The sequence below is a fragment of the Akebia trifoliata genome, chromosome 10 (genome assembly GCF_017979445.1).
Source record: "Akebia trifoliata isolate Shusen 1 chromosome 10, ASM1797944v1, whole genome shotgun sequence".
Lineage (NCBI taxonomy): Eukaryota > Viridiplantae > Streptophyta > Magnoliopsida > Ranunculales > Lardizabalaceae > Akebia > Akebia trifoliata.
The window spans coordinates 3,713,602-3,730,341 of NC_141384.1; the positions used below are offsets into that span (position 1 = coordinate 3,713,602).

At 32.2% G+C, this 16,740-nt stretch overlaps 1 protein-coding gene, 1 long non-coding RNA gene and 1 pseudogene across 3 annotated transcripts; 1 reads left to right on the plus strand and 2 right to left on the minus strand.

The window, feature by feature from the left end:
• The first annotated feature begins 8,267 nt into the window (after positions 1-8,267).
• On the plus strand, positions 8,268-14,949 carry LOC147392824 (uncharacterized). The gene is made up of 2 exons (XR_015182413.1): positions 8,268-8,531; positions 14,805-14,949. It is a non-coding gene; the product is annotated as an uncharacterized LOC147392824 (long non-coding RNA).
• LOC147392825 (EG45-like domain containing protein) lies at positions 8,503-9,950 on the minus strand (annotated as a pseudogene). The gene is made up of 3 exons (XR_015182412.1): positions 9,754-9,950; positions 9,335-9,607; positions 8,503-8,698 (listed from the first exon to the last, which is right to left on the minus strand). The product of XR_015182412.1 is annotated as an EG45-like domain containing protein (transcript).
• On the minus strand, positions 14,817-16,242 carry LOC147392826 (EG45-like domain containing protein). Its single transcript, XM_086457035.1, has 3 exons — positions 16,041-16,242; positions 15,592-15,865; positions 14,817-14,975 (listed from the first exon to the last, which is right to left on the minus strand). The coding sequence occupies exons 1-3, from the start codon at positions 16,147-16,149 to the stop codon at positions 14,969-14,971; spliced, it is 390 nt and encodes a 129-aa protein (XP_086313161.1). The 5' UTR covers positions 16,150-16,242; the 3' UTR covers positions 14,817-14,968.
• Between the last annotated feature and the right edge of the window lie 498 nt (positions 16,243-16,740).

Sequence of the window (16,740 nt, forward strand, 5' to 3'; positions counted from 1 at the left end):
TCCCAAGTTTCCAATCCTTCTTTATGGGCTTTTGTGTGGGCTCACTATCCAAAGTTGGAATTGAACTAGTTTACCCTTCAAACCATTCAACTAAAATCTATAAAGATAAAGGGTATATGTGAAAAGTTACTCCAACCTAGGCCTATACATACTAATGTAGTGTTCATTTGGTAGGATCCTACATTATTTTTATTAAGGGAGACTAAAGGTTTGATTCTCTCTATATAAGAAGCAATTCACAAGTCATCCTCCAAAAAATAAGATACTTTGATTATAAGCCTCCGGAAAAGATCAAGTCTTACAGTCCTTTTTAGAAGCAAAACTTCCTTTGCAACCGCTCAAAGAGATAACATATCTCCAAAACCTCTAAAGAAGATAAAACTTAAAAGTATTTCTTTAGAAGCAAATCTCATTCTCAACTGACCAACACAATCCTAAAGAAAAGAAAGCCGCAAGCCCACAATCCATCTCTTGAAGATAAATGATTTCATTAATTGACTAGTCATTTTTCTTACATTTGGCTATTAATCGAAGGAGAGCACTCGGTTGAGCGAGTGTACTAGATCTATATTAACCTTATATTCATCAAATTAATAAAATCACTAATTCTCTCATCCCAAAGTATAATTGCAAATTATATTGTTGACAAATTTTTGACATGTTAGGTTGGACCATATCAATCTATTTATTAAAATAAATAGAACCACAATAGCAATTAATTTAATGGAAAAAAAATTCCTATCACAAAAAATCTGATTCATCAAAATCTGAATTGATGAAGAAGATGGTTAACCACCAATCTAAATTAAACAGAGAAATGATCTCTTATTAGTTTAAAACTAATTGGATGCATTTTCCTAAACCAAATTTGTACCATCCACTATCTTGTGTAGCTGAGAAGATCTAGGACATTTACTCCTAAGATTCAACAATGAACCCAGAGAAGGCCGGGTGGGCTCACTAATCCCTATTTTGGATAGAATGGACAACCAATTTTAGTGCTTTAACATGTGCCCAAAGGGTACACGATAGCTAAAATGCCCTTGGAAAAAAAAAAAAACTCCTACCAAAAAAAGCCATCAAATGCTTATTTTCAAGGTGTTTTAAGTACAGCTTAACATGTGCCCTTAGGGCACACGTTACTTATTAAATATGAAAGGGAGAAGAAAAATTAAATTTTTGGTCATTTTGCATTTTAAATAGAGAAAGGAAGAATCACTTTTATAAAGATGAAACTGGATTGACGTGTTTTAGATGTGTGATGTGGCACGAATCATTAGACAAAGTCCACATATGATTTTCCTGCCGAGATCGTGTATAGAGGTAAAGGAAAGGTCCTTCCCTTTTGATCACATGTTGTAATCTTTTGGTTTATAAGCCCCATCCCATCTCATCTCCAGTGGATATGTTTCTGGGAGTACCCTCAACATGAAAGAATCACTCCATATCAAAAACAGCAAGTGAAAATTAAGAGCCTTTTTAATGATAAGGTGACACTATTAAACATACTCCATGGACACACATCTTCCATGATGTGCTCATTATTGAATATTTGTATCCATACATCCAAGTCTCACTTCAAATTAAAACTAAGTTTTCATTCGTATAGGTCATGTCTAATTTTAAAATTTTACTTTTAAAATGTGGTATGTATTCATCATCATCATAAAAAATTAAAAAAAAAGCTTTAATTATCTGAAATATTTGGAATTCAGGTAAACTCAAACCAATCATGTTCCTCTATTCAATTAGCCACGTCTTTTGATAATGATTTTGCCTCCATTACTTATGCTAGGATCCAAGCATACATAAAAGTTTTCCAGTAAATTATAGGAAGAATAAAGTCATACCGAACATAATCAATCTTGACTTTGCCAGCTTTAGGATCAGCAATAATAGCGAAAGCTTCTTGAGATAGATCAAAGGTTGCACGACAGCTTCTTGGTGGGCAATAATCTACAATCTTGACTACTACGCTCTCCTGTGCACGGATGTGGTATACCTTGGTTTGTAGGCCCCGTGCATTTTACTCGATACTTTTTCCCACAAGCAGCCTTATTATCCCATATAGCATTACTAGCTGCCGCGATCATAACACCCATATGTTTATACCCTTAGCATGCTGGAGCCATCTCATGTAAAACATGGGTGACATTAATAAAGCTCAATCGAAAACAAAGATAATATGCTTCTTCTGCTATATTAAATATGTTTCAACAACAACAGAAAAAAAAAAAAAAAGAAAAAAAAAATATGACATAAAGAAGGAAATATATTTACGAGTAACAGGGGTGGAGAAACTTGCGGTTCCTGGAACAGCGGCCACAATGGAGAATAGGCCTATTGCCAACCCCAACACTATCATAATACTTATCTTGATAGTCATTTTTTCTTGGATGATCGTATAGAATACTGTGTAAACTAAATGTTTATGGTGCATCAAAGCTATGTAGTCCCCTCCCTATTTATAGAATAAAACCACTGTTCTTTGTCTCCCCAATCCATGAGATAAGTTCTTTAAGTTCTTGATAAAAGATGAATTGGAGAGTTTTCAAGTCAAGGTCAACAAATAAAGTTTTCATTTTTGTGTGTGGTAGAGATGGACTTGAACCCCCGACCTCATACACTAATAATTCAACTAACTAAGCTATATATGAGTCCAAACCCAAGGCATTGTAAGTTATTATGGATGAGCATTTGTGTTTGGACGGCATTAATTTCTTAGTGTACCTACACACCTAAAACTTAGCCTTATCTAGTTATATTGTTTATGGTGGTTACGTTGGATAAAAATGATTGTCTCCACTGACTAAAGATCAGCAATCAGGCTGATTTGGTGTGCAGGTCCACCTTGGGGTGGGCTTAACACTAATGTGATTCTTGGGTCCTAAAAATACAAGGTTTGAGAGCAATTTTGATACATCATCATCATCATTGAAGCCTTATCATAAAGATTTTTGGATAATTGGATAAGTCAATTATGTTTGAGTCTTTGACTTTTGATTATTATTATTATTATTATTGAAAAGAAGTAAGTATCAACTTTCTTCCATTGTTTTAAAACTCAGTTTCGTGTCTCATCTCGTCCATGCTAGATATCGAATCATCTCGAATGAGTTTTCCGATACGTTTGAGACATCTCGTCCAAAAATTTTAAAAATGCATGTGAGGTATTAAGTCTCGTTTGAAAAATTGGCTTGCCTATCCGTCTCATTCATGCCTAATAATGAGACGACACAGACGACACGTCTCGGTCTCGAACGAGTTTTGAAATCATGCTTTCATCAAAGCCTTATTATCATTATTCATGTTAGGAGGTTGGACATTTTTTACATTGAAAGCCCACTTGGTGTAATATTCTTCGTCTTTTAATACACTATGTGGAAATGACACTCCCTAGTGTCGACTCATGAATGTTTTAAATTTGTGATTCTTAATCCAATGCCTACAAGTCAATAATCTTTTCGATTTTATATCTAGATATTAACCAAGATAGAAAGGTGCCAGTTTGCTAAGTTGTTTAAAGTATGTGAGTGTTGATGCTACACTCTGAATTCAAATTTATACTTCACCTACTAATTATTTATTGTTTATAATAAAACAAACAAAAAAAAACAAAAAAACAAAAACGAAAAAAAAAAAAAAATCATAGAGGGATCAAAAATAATTTGTTAGTGGTCCAAGCTTTAAAGCCCTTGTAGAATGTAAATTTACAAGAAATTAATATCTTTGAGAGAAAGTGAGTGGCATTCAAGAAACCCAGAAAACAAGAAACCTGGAAAACAAGGGTGTTCATCATCCATCATTATCATTTGACCATTATTCATATATTATATTTAGAACCGGACACCAATAAACATTTCCGTTTAGAAAATTTGGCGAGTAGCCTCAGCATTTATCATTTTCATTACTACTAAGTAGAGCATAAAATGGTTGGACTTGATGTGAAATCTAAGCGACTCAAAAACCAAATTTAATGGGTTGGATCCTTGGAATAGATCCGAGTAAAAAAATATCTAATATGGTTTGATGCCCCTTGATTCGGATCTCAATATGGATGGCTTTAGATCCGACTCGGATCTGACACATTTTCATTTTATGCCATAGTTTCATTTTCATTTTCATTTCATTTCATTTTCTGACATATAAGAATACTTCATGTGTAGGCTCTTTGAAAGGCCTAAGGATTAGATGTCTATGAAACTATAGAAACTGAAATTACAAGAAGGTCCCCATGCACCTCATAAATCTTTTTTTTTAAATTTGTTTCTTATTGCATTGTTTCCTTTTTTTATGATTTAGAAGAAATCATAAAAAATAAAAAATAAAAAAAATAAAAAAAAAAATCAATCCTTTAAAGATCGAATTTGATTCATTTTGATAATTTCTGAAAAATTATTATCTTTTAAAGAAATATTATTTTAATATAATTTTAATTACTTAATTAATTAAAAAAAAAGAGTTATCCAATTTATTTCAAAAAAAAAAAAAAAAAAACTATTATTAATTTTTTTTATCATACACAACTCCTTACATATTATTATAATCCCTTGTAGTTGGACATGTGCCATCAAGATTATAAAAAAAAAAAGAAATACGCGGCACTACTAAGAGTCCTTGGTTTCATTTTGTGGCATCAGAAAACATGATCTGATGCTTCATGGTTGTAGAGGACAAAACTCTATCAATTATGAAGAAAAAAATTATTTTTCACTTTTGAATTTTAGTTTTAAATTTGGGAGTTATGTGGTTCATTTTCAAAACCTTGCATCATGCCAAAAAAAAAAAAAAAAAACACAAATCCAACTTTGGATCGAATACCCAAAAAATTATTAGTTTCCTAAAAATTTAAAACAACCCTATCTTGAAACTAAAAGAAAAAAAACACCCACTTTGGCTTGTATCTATTTACAAAAATAAACCTATTATATTTAAAATAATAATAATTATAAAATAAAAAACTCAAATCCATCCACGTTGGATCCTATGTTCCAAAGATAGTTAGTTTCCAAATTTTTTGAAAACCCTATCTTTGAACTTAGAAATAAAAAATAAAAAATAAAAAAAAGTCCACCCATCATTCAATCTAAACTTAAATTTTTTTTACTATTCCATTTAATTTTTTTTTATTTTTAAATACCCAAATATTCTGCCCATGTGGGATCGGATACTCTAGAAAATGGTTAGCTTCTGCAAAAAAAATTGAAAACAACCTCTATCACAATGTGAAAAAAGCCTTTTTTTGAAATCCTTGGACTATCAAATTTCATAAAATTTGACGGACCAAGAGGTATAATTGGCATTGAATTTTTCATTATAAATTTTTTTTTGACGGGCCGAAACTGTCAAATTAATGAAGGATGGGAGAAATATGACAGTTCTAAACTGTCAAATTTGAAAACATCAAGAATTTCGACAGTCTTAGACCGTCAAAATTCAGTTTCTAAAATTTGTGGGTCTTGGCCTGTCAATATTTTCTGTCAAAATTTTTAGTTTTCACGTAGTGTATCTTGAAACTTAAAATTAAAAATAAAAAATAAAAAAATCTTTTAAACCTTTAAAAGGATATATTAGACAAATTTGAATGTAAAAGTTTAATTAGTAACTTTGAATCTTAAAATATAATAAAAAAAATAAATGTTAATATTTCAATGATTAATTATTATTTGTATTAATATATATTAAATATCAAAAGTATCGAGCCAGCCCTGATTATATTAAGTATTTTTAATTTTTAGATAATTATTAATCATGTATAATCTCAAAAGTAAACATTGCAATGAAATACCGGTGTGTATTATAGTTATAAGATAACAAGAGTGCAATAATGAAAATTTTAAAATATAACTGTAATTACAAATTAATCTAAAACCTGTGAAGTAGAAAAAATTTCAATCATTAAAATATTTATTGATTATTGAATCACTAATTAATGAAATAAGAAATTTATTGAATAAACATGTTTATTTTATTTTAAATTGTGAAAAAACCGAATTTTTTCAATAAAAAATAAGTGGTGATGAAATAAGTAATCCAAAAGAAGCATAAAAAATAATTTGATATTTGAGTATATTATTAAAGTCATGTTGGAGTGACATCAAGATTGTACCTCATATCACACAGCCGAAAGTGTGTAGGAGTCATAGAAACTTTTTGACTCATATCTCGATGAAAAGCATCTATGGTTCCTACACACTTTCACATCAGGATGTGGGATATGAGGTACAACCTTGAGGCCACTTTAGCACTATTCATATTATTAATCTAATGCTCTAGAGGCACTCTAAGATATTTTTGAATTTGGCGTTCTAACATGCTCACCCGCTCCACGCTTAGGCCACTGTCCAATAACCAAATAGCCTAGTTATGAAGATCACACCCAAGCAATGGATTAAGAAGATATTTGAGAAAACTCAATCTCAAAAGGTGAGTTCTTGAGTGTTTGATTCATATATAAATGTATGAGAGAGAGATTGCAAAGAGAGCCAAATATTATGTCAAACATTTTTTAAAATAGGGGTTACAAGTTTCAAAATGGGGTGATTTTTTGTGAGGATGATCTATGGTGAAGATATCATCCTCACTAAAACTCAGCTCATTCTGAAACTTCTAACCCTACTTTACAAGTAAAATAACTGTGGACCGTCCATTTTTTGTAAACCACTTTTGATGGGGTTAAAAATTTTAGAATGAGCTGATTTTTGATGAGGATGATTTTCTCATCATAGACACCACCTTTACAAAAAATCAGCCCATTTCAAACCTTCTAACCCATACATTGAAAAATGTTTGGCACAGGCATAATGTTGGACCCTCCCACATACATATATATATATATATATATTAGAGAGAGAGATTACAAAGTGATAGGTTTCCTTGTGGATAACCTTGAAAAGAAATACACGTTTAGTATAAAGGATTCTATTCTATCTACAAAAAACAGATTAAAAGATGCAAGATGAAATCAGCATGATGGTTATTTGTAACAGTCCTTGAATCAAGGAATTTTGATATTGAAGGACTTAGTCTTTGGCTGACTTCTAGAGTGCTGAGCGCATGCTTTCTTACATTTAGGGATTGTGAGGTGGAAGGACTCATTCATGGTTGGTCGACTAAGACTCCCAACTTTCCAATCCTTCTCTATGGGCTTTTGTGTGGGCTCACTACCCAAAGTTGGAATTGAGCTAGTTTACCCTTCAAACTATTCAAGTCTTACAGTCCTTTTTATAAGCAAAACTTCCTTCTCAACCGCTCAGATGGAAGAAAACGTATCTCCAAAGCCTTTAAAGAAGATCAAACTTAAAAGTATTTTTTTAAAAGCAAATCTCATTCTCAACCGACCAACACAATCCTAAAGAAAAGAAAGCCGCAAGCCTACAATCCATTTCTTGAAGATAAATGATTCCATTAATTGACTTGTCAATTTTCATACATTTGACTATTAATCAAAGGAGAGCACTTAGTTGAGCGAGTATACTTGATCTATTTTAACATTATATTCATCAAAGTAATAAAATCACTAATTCTCGTATCCCAAAGTATAATTGCAAACTATATTGTTGACAAATTTTTGGCATGTCCGGTTGGACCATATCACTCTATTTATTAAAATAAATAGAACCACAATAACAATTAATTTAATGGAAAAAAAATTATTACCACAAAAAATCTGATTCATCAAAATCTGATTTGATGAAGAAGATGGTTAACCACAAATCTAAATTAAATAGAGAAATGATCTCTTATTAGTTTAAAAGAAATGAAGACCGAGGCCTAATTGGATGCATTTTCCTAAACCAAATTAGTCCCATCCACTATCTTGTGTAGCTGAGACGATCTAGGACATTTACTCCTAAGATTCAACAATGAACCCAGAGAAGGCAGGGCACTAATAATCTCTATTTTGGATAGAATGGACAAATCAATTTCGACTATTAATTTTAGTAAATTTTATTAAGGGTGTTGTAACCTGTGCCCTAAGGGTACACGTTAAGCAGCATTAAATTCACCTCCAAAAGTGATTTTATTAGCTAAAATGCCCTTAGAAAAAATCTCCTACCAAAAAGGCCCTCAATACTTATTTCCAAGGTGTTTTAAATACAGCTTAACATGTGCCATTAGGGCCCACGTTACTAATTAAATATGAAAGGGAGAAGAAAAAAGAAGAAATATTAAAATTTTGGTCATTTTTGCATTTTAAATAGAGAAGGGAAGAATCTCTTTTATAAAGATGAAAACCGGATGGACGTGTTTTAGATATGTGATGTGGCATGAATCATTAGACAAAGTCCACATATGATTTTCCTACCGAGATCATATATATTGGTAAAGGAAAGCTCCTTCCCTTTTTGGCTAGGATTCAAATCCCTGCTTAACATTGTGGTTTGTGGTCACATGTAGTAATCTTTCGGGTTATAAGCCCCATCCCATCTCATCTCCAGTGGATATGTTTTTGGGAGTACCCTCAACATGAAAGAATCACTCCATATTAAAAACAGCAAGTGCAAAATAAGAGCTTTTTTATTGATAAGGTGACATTGTTAAACATATTACATCGATGGATGTAAGCAGCCATGAACACACTTTCCATGATGTGCTCCTTATTGAATATTTGTATCCACATATCATAGTTTTTCATGAACTAGGTATCCTTCAAAGAAACTAAGAAGACCCTCTTCATCTTGAACCCCTTCAGACCCTGAAAATCAGAACCAGAGAAGGATATGAGAAAGTCAGGTTCAAATCATAAAGCAAGTAATAATAAGCTAATGTTTTGATGGACTCGATCCGAGAATATAAATGAGAAAAATATGTGTAAATATATGATGTATATTTATATTTTTATACATATTGTTTAAAAGTTCAATTTTATTGGATCAATCTTTTCCAAATGGACCAAAATCTGAGCCATAATGAAAACTTTATCCAAGATTAAGAAAAACTCAACCTCAAGCCAACCCAACCCAACCCTAATTGAGCTTGGACCCTTGTGTGCATAACTCATGCCCGAAGCCCGGTCCAAGGTTTTTTTTTTTTTTTTTGGTCCATCAAAGTCTCACTTCAAATTAAAACTAAGTTTACATTAGTATAGTTCGTGTCTAATTTTAAAATTTTACTTTTAAAATGTGATATGTATTCATCATCACCATCATCATCAGCAAAGTTTTAATTATCTGAAATATTTGGATTCAGGTAAACTCAAACTAATCATGTTCCTCTATTCAATTATGTCTAGAGCCACGTCTTTTGATAATGATTTTGCCTCCATTACCTATGCTAGGATCCAAGCAAACATAAAGTTTTCTAGTAAATTATCGGAAGATTAAAGTCTTACCGAACATAATCAATTTTGACTTTGCCAGCATTAGGATCAGCAATCTTAGCAAAGGCTTCCTGAGATAGATCAATGGTTCCTCGACACCCAGCTGGACAATAATCAACAACTTTAACTGTTACACTTCCCCTGCATGGCTTTGGTACACCTTGGTTTGTAGGCCCTGTGCATGTCACTCTATACATTCTCCCACAAGCAGCCCGTTTATCCCAATAGCATCGCTGGCGGCCGCGATCATAACACCCATATTTTGAAACCCATAGCAAGATGAAGCTGTCTCATGTAATAACATGGGTGACATTAATAAATTGAAAACAAAGATAATATTCGTCTTCCGCTATATTAAATATGTTTCAACAACAACAGAAAAAGAAAAGTAAAAAAAAATATATATGACGTAAAGAAGGAAATATATTTACGAGTATAAGGAGGGGTGTAGTAAGTTGCGGTTCCTGGAACAGCGGCCACAATGGAGAGTAGGCCTATTGCCAACCCCAACACTATCATAACACTTATCTTGATAGCCATTTTTCTTAGATGGACGTATAGAATACTGTGTAAACTAAATGTTTATGGTGCACTATAGCAATGTAGTCCCCTCCCAATTTATAGAATAAAACCAACCTTCTTTGTCTCTCCAATCCATGAGATAAGTTCTTTTAAGTTCTTCATAAAAGATGAATTGGACGGTTCTCAAGTCAAGGTCAACAAAAAAATTTCCATTTTTTTGTGTGGTTGAGATGAACTTGAACCCTCGACCTCATACACTCTAATAATTCAACTAACTAAGTTATATATGGGTCCCAAAGCATTGTAAGTCATTATGGATCAGCATTTGTGTTTGAACGGCATTAATTTCTTAGTGGACCTGCACACCTAAAACTTGGCCTCATCTGGTTATATTGTCTATGGTGATTACATTGGATAAATTTTTTTTTTCTCCAATGGCTAAAGATCAGCAATCAAGCTGATTAGGTGTGCAGGTCTACCTTGGGGTGGGCTTAAAACTAATGTGATTCTTGGGTCCTAAAAATACAAGGTTTGAGAGCAATTTTGATACATCATCGTCATCATTGAAGCCTTATCATAAAGATTTTTAGATAATTGGTTAAATGAATTATGTTCAAGTCTTCGTCTTTTGATTATTATTATTAAAAAGAAGTATTCACTTTCATCCATGGTTTTAAAACGCGGTTTTGCATCTCATCTCGTTCATGCCAGATACCGAGTCGTCTCGAATGAGTTTTTCGATACGTTTGAGACATCTTATCCAAAAATTTAAAAAATGCACATGAGGTATTAAGTCTCGTTTGAAAATTTGACTTGTCTATCTGTCTCGTTCATGCATGATACTAAGACGATTCGGATGATACGTCTTGGTCTCAGACGAGTTTTGAAACCATGCTTTCATCAACGCCTTATTATTATTATTCATGTCAGGAGGTTGGAGATTTTTTACATGGACGGCCGACATGATGTAATATTCTTCATCTCTTATTACACTATGTGGAAATGGCACTCCCTAGTATTGACTCATGAATGTTTTCAATTTGTGATTTCTAATCGAATGGCTACAAGTCAATAATTGTTCTTATTTTATATCTAGATTTTAACCAAGATCGAAAGGTACCCCGTTTGCTAAGTTGGTTAAAATATGTGAGTGTTGATGCTACACTTTGAGTTCAAATTTCTACTTCACCTACTAATTATTTATTGCATATAATAAATAAATAAATAAAAATCATAGAGGGATCAAAACTAATTTGCCAGTGTTCCAATCTTTAAAGCCCTTATAGAATGGAAATGTATAAGAAATTAATATTTTTGAGAGAAAGTGAGTGATATTCAAGAAACCGAGAAAACAAGGACGTTCATCATCCGTCATTATCATTGGACCATTATTCATATATTGTTTTCAGAGCGGGACATGATTAAAACATATTCGTTTAGAAATTTTGGCGAGCAGCCTCAGTAATTATTATTTTCATGACTTTTAAGTAGGGCATAAAATGGTTGGACTTGATGTGAAATCTAAGCGACTCGAATCTGACACATTTTCATTTTATGCCATGCTTTTGAGAGCTGAGATTTAAACCTCGAAAGAGGTTAGGTTATTAAGTTTTATTTTGCATATAAGAGTACTTCATACATAGGCTCTTTGAAAGGCATAAGGATTAGATGTCTATGAACCTATAGAAACTAAGCCAACCCCTTGGGGTTATATACCTCATAAATCTCAAAAATTGTTAGAAGGTGAAGGTGATAAATGTCTCCAATACATAAATCTAATTTAATAAGGTTGACTAATTAGACATGAACATCTCAAGAATTTGAGTTAGATTTTCTTAGAATAAGCTGTTCATATATGTGGAAGTCATATATATTATGTGCTAGGCCCACACATTATATTACTGAGATGGATTAATCTATGATCGAGCTAATAAATCTATTGATAGAGTAAGTCCAAATAGTAACTCAATCCTTTTATTAGGGGTGTTGCTCCAACTCTCAATCCTCGCTTTAGCACTTTGAGAGTGAATCCTTCTCAAATCCCCACTCTCAATATATGGAACCCACTCTTCATTAAGATTTCCATTATATTTATTAAATTCATGGCCAGCTTAAGTATAAGGCCACCTAGGCAATCACCTAAGGCCCAATTTGAGAAACCCCCCCCCCCCCCCCCCCCCCCCCCCCCCCCCGCCACTTAAAAAACAAAATAATAATTAATTAAAAAAAACATTTATCCAATTTATTTTTAAAAAAAGTACTATTATTATTATTTTTTATCATACACACCTCCTTACATATTATTATACTCCCTTGTAGTTGGACATGTTCACACGTTCCATCAAGTTTTTTTAAAAAGAAAATACGGGTCCAACTAGCCTTACTAAATTAGTAGAGTACAAAACTCTATGAACTTTGAAGAAAAATATTTTAAATTAAAATTATATTTCACTTTTGAATTTTAATTTTAAATTTGGGAGTTATGTGGAAGTTTCATTTTCAATACCTTGGATCATGCCCAAAAGAAAATGTTTTTTGAATATCTATTTTTTATCTAAATTTTTCTATGAAATTTAGAGGGCTGTGGTGTTAGATTTGAGATTTCTAATATGGTAATAACGACTCTTTGTAAGACTTAAAATCCTACCATGTTAGTAAGGAAAATATTTCTAAAAAAAAAAAACATAAATCCAACTTTGGATCGAATACCCAAAAAATTGTTAATTTCCCAAAAATTTAAAACAACCCCCCTACCTTGAAACTTAAAAAAAAAAAAAAAAACACGTTGACTTGTATCGATTTACAAAAATAAACCTATTACATTTAAATTAATAATAATAATAATAAAATAAAAAACTCAAATCCATCCACGTTGGATCCTATGTTCTAAAAAATGGTTTGTTTCCAAATTTTTTGAAAACCCTATCTTTAAACTTAGAATAAAAAATCCAGACATCATTCGATCTAATACCGTAATTACAAATTAATCTAAAACCCGATAAGTAGAAGACATTTCAATCATTAAAATATTTATTGATTATTGAAACTCTAATTAATAAAATAAGAAATTTATTGAATAAATATGTTCTTTCAAAAGGTGAGTTCTTGAGTATTCGATTCATATATATATATATATTTTGAGAGAGAGATTACAAAGTGATAGGTTTCGTTGTGGATAACCTTGAAAAAAATACACGTTTAGAAAATTTCTTAGAATAAAGGATTATATTCTATCTACAAAAAACAATTCGGGTTGATGGTTGCTTGTAACAGTCCTTGATTCATGGAATTTTGATATTGAAGGACTTAGTCTTTGGCTGACTTATAGAGTGCTGAGAGCAAGCTTTCCTTACATTTAGGGAATGTGAGGTGGAAGGACTCATTCATAGTTGGTTGACTAGGACTCCCAACTTTCCAATCCTTCTTTATGGGCTTTTGTGTGGGCTCATTATCCAAAGTTGGAATTGAACTAGTTTACCCTTCAAATTATTCAACTAAAGTTGGAATCGAAAAGTTACTACAACCTAGGCCCATACATTCCGATGTAGAGTTCGTTTGGTAGGATCCTACATTATTTTTATTAAACAGACTTAAGGTTTGATTCTCTCTATATAAGAAGTAATTCACAAGTCATCCTTCAAAAAATAAGCAAGTTCTTCAAGAGAATACTTTGATTATAAGCCTCCATAAAATATCAAGTCTTGTAGTGCTTTTTAGAAGCAAAACTTCCTTCTCAACTGCTTAGATAGAAGAAAACGTCTCTCCAAAGCTTCTAAAGAAGATCAAGCTTAAATTTTTTTTTTTAGAAGCAAATCTCATTCTCAACCGACCAACACAATCCTAAAGAAAAGAAAGTCGCAAACCCACAATCCATCTCTTGAAAATAAATGATTCCATTAATTGACTTGTCATTTTTCTTACATTTGACTATTAATCAAAGGAGAGCGCTCGGTTGAGCGAGTATACTAGATCTATATTAACATTATATTCATCAAATTAATAAAATCACTAATTCTCTCATCCCAAAGTATAATTGGAAATTATATTATTGACAAATTTTTGGCATATCCGATTGGACCATATCAATCTATTTATTAAAATAAATAGAACCACAATAGCAATTAATTTAATGGAAAAAAAATTGTTATCGCAAAAAATCTGATTCATCAAATTCTGAATTGATGAAGCTGGTTAATCACCAATCTAAATTAATTAGAGAAATGATCTCTTATTAGTTTAAAAGACATGAAGACCGAGGCCTAAGTGGATGCATTTTCCTAAACCAAATTAGTCCCATCCACTTTCTTGTGTAGCTGAGAAGATCTATGGGATTTACTCCTAAGATTCAACAATGAACCCAGAGAAGGCAGGGCGACCTAATCTCTATTTTGGATAGAATGGGCAACCAATTTTAGTAAACATTCTTAAGGGTGTTGTAACCTGTGTCCTAAGGGTACACGTTAAGCTGCTTAAATTCACCTCCAAAAGTGATTTTATTAGCTAAAATGCCCTTAGAAAAAAAAACTCCTACCAAAAAAAGCCATCAAATGCTTATTTCCAAGGTGTTTTGAGTACAGCTTAACATGTGCCCTGAGGGCACACGTTAAAGAAGAAGAAAAATTAAATTTTTGGTCATTTTTGCATTTTAATTTGATAAGGAAAGAATCTCTTTTATAAAGATGAAAACCGGATGAATCGTGTTTTAGATGTGTGATGTGACATGAATCATTAGACAAAGTCCACATATGATTTTCTTGCCGATGTCTTATATATAAAGGTAAAGGAAAAGTCCATCCCTTTTAGGCTAGGATTTAAATCCCTTAACATTGTGGTTTGCAGTCAAGTGTGTTGTAATCTTTCGGGACATCCCATCTCATCTCCATTGGATATGCTCAACACGAAAGAATCACTCCATATCAAAAACAGCAAGTGAAAATTAAGAGCTTTTTTATTTGATAAGGTAAATTTATTAAACGTAGTACATTGATGGATGTAAGCATCCATGGACACACACACTTTCCATGATGTGCTCATTATTGAATATTTGTATCCATATATAATAGTTTTTCATGAACTAGGTATCCTTCAAAGCAACTAAGAAGACCCTCTTCATCTTGAACCCCTTCAGACCCTGAAAATCAGAACAAGAGAAGGATATGAGAAAGTCAGGTTCAAATCATAAAGCAAGTAAAAACAAGCTAATGTTTAAAAGGACTCAATCCGAGAATATAAATGAGAAAAATATGTATAAATGTATGATGTATATTTATCTTTTTATACATATTGTTTAAAAATTCAATTTTATTGGATCAATCTTTTCCAAATTAATCAAAATCCAATCCATTCATGACAACTTTATCCAAGATTAAGAAAAACTCAACCCCAACCCAAATTGAGCTTGGAGCCTTGTGTGCATTACTCATGCCCGAAGCCGGGTCCAAGGTTTTTTTTTTTTTGGGTCCATCCGAGTCTCACTTCAAATTAAAACTAAGTTTACATTAGTATAGTTCATGTCTAATTTTAAAATTTTACTTTTAAAATGTGGTATGTATTCATCATGATCATAAAAAAAAAAAAATTAATTATCTAAAATATTTGGATTCAGGTAAAGTGAAACGAATCATGTTCCTCAATTCAATTATGTCCAGAGTCACATCTTTTGATAATGATTTTGCCCCCATTACCTATGGTAGGATCCAAGCATACATAAAGTTTTCTAGTAAATTATAGGGAGAATAAAGTCTTACTGAACATAATCAATGTTGACTTTGCCAGCATTAGGATCAGCAATAATAGCGAAAGCTTCTTGAGATAGATCAATGGTTCCTTGACATCCAGCTGGGCAATAATCAACAACCTTAACTGTTACACTTCCCCTGCATGGCTGTGGTACACCTAGGTTTGTAGGCCCTGTGCAAGTCACTCTATACATTCTCCCACAAGCAGCCCTATTATCCCATATAACGTCGCTAGCGGCCGCGATCATAACACCTTGCTCTTGAAAACCGTAGCACGATGAAGCTGTCACATGTATTAACATGGGTGACATTAATAAATTACTCAAAAAAAAAAAAAAAACAAATATAATAGAGAAAATTCAGAAAACAGCACAACTGTTGTTAAAATTCTATAAAAACTAGTCGACATATTTCACAAAAAATATATATACAATGTAAAGAAGGATATAGATATTTACGAATATATGGAGGTGTATAGAAAGTCGCAGTTCCGGGTACAGCAGAGACAACTGAGAACAAGCCTATTGTCAATGCCAACACGATTGTAACACTCATGTTGATGGCCATTTGTGTTTTCTTGTATGATCTTAAGTACTATCTTCTTCTTACAAAATACAAATAGAGTGTAAAATATATAAGTGTTTCTGGTGCATCAAAGCAATGTAATCTCCTTCCCTTTTATAGAAGAAAACGAGCCTTCTTTTTCTCTCCTCATGACCTAAACTGCTAACGGTCCTCACACGTCTTCTTGGAAAAAGATGAGTTTGGCCTAACTTGTCGAGCGTGTATCTGGTTCAAGGTCAAAAAAATAAAATAAATTCAAATAAAATTGAGGTATTAATGTTATACATCCGGTAATACTTTTCTTTTCTAATGTTTCCATGAATCTTCCAGACCCATAAGCAAGCATTATTTTTGGTTGAAAATTTATAGGATATAAATGATTGTTCCAGTGTCTAAAAGTCATTGTTCCAAACATGGTTTCACATTTCGGTTTGACCTGTTTTGTTCCTGGACAAGATCGTGATGTCTTGGATGGGATAAACAATTTAAGCCAGTTTATATATATATAATAGGATAGATTAGGAGATGTTTAGTCATAAAATCATATTTTATTTTATTAATAAACGTTTAAGTTCTTAAAAAAAATTGATTATT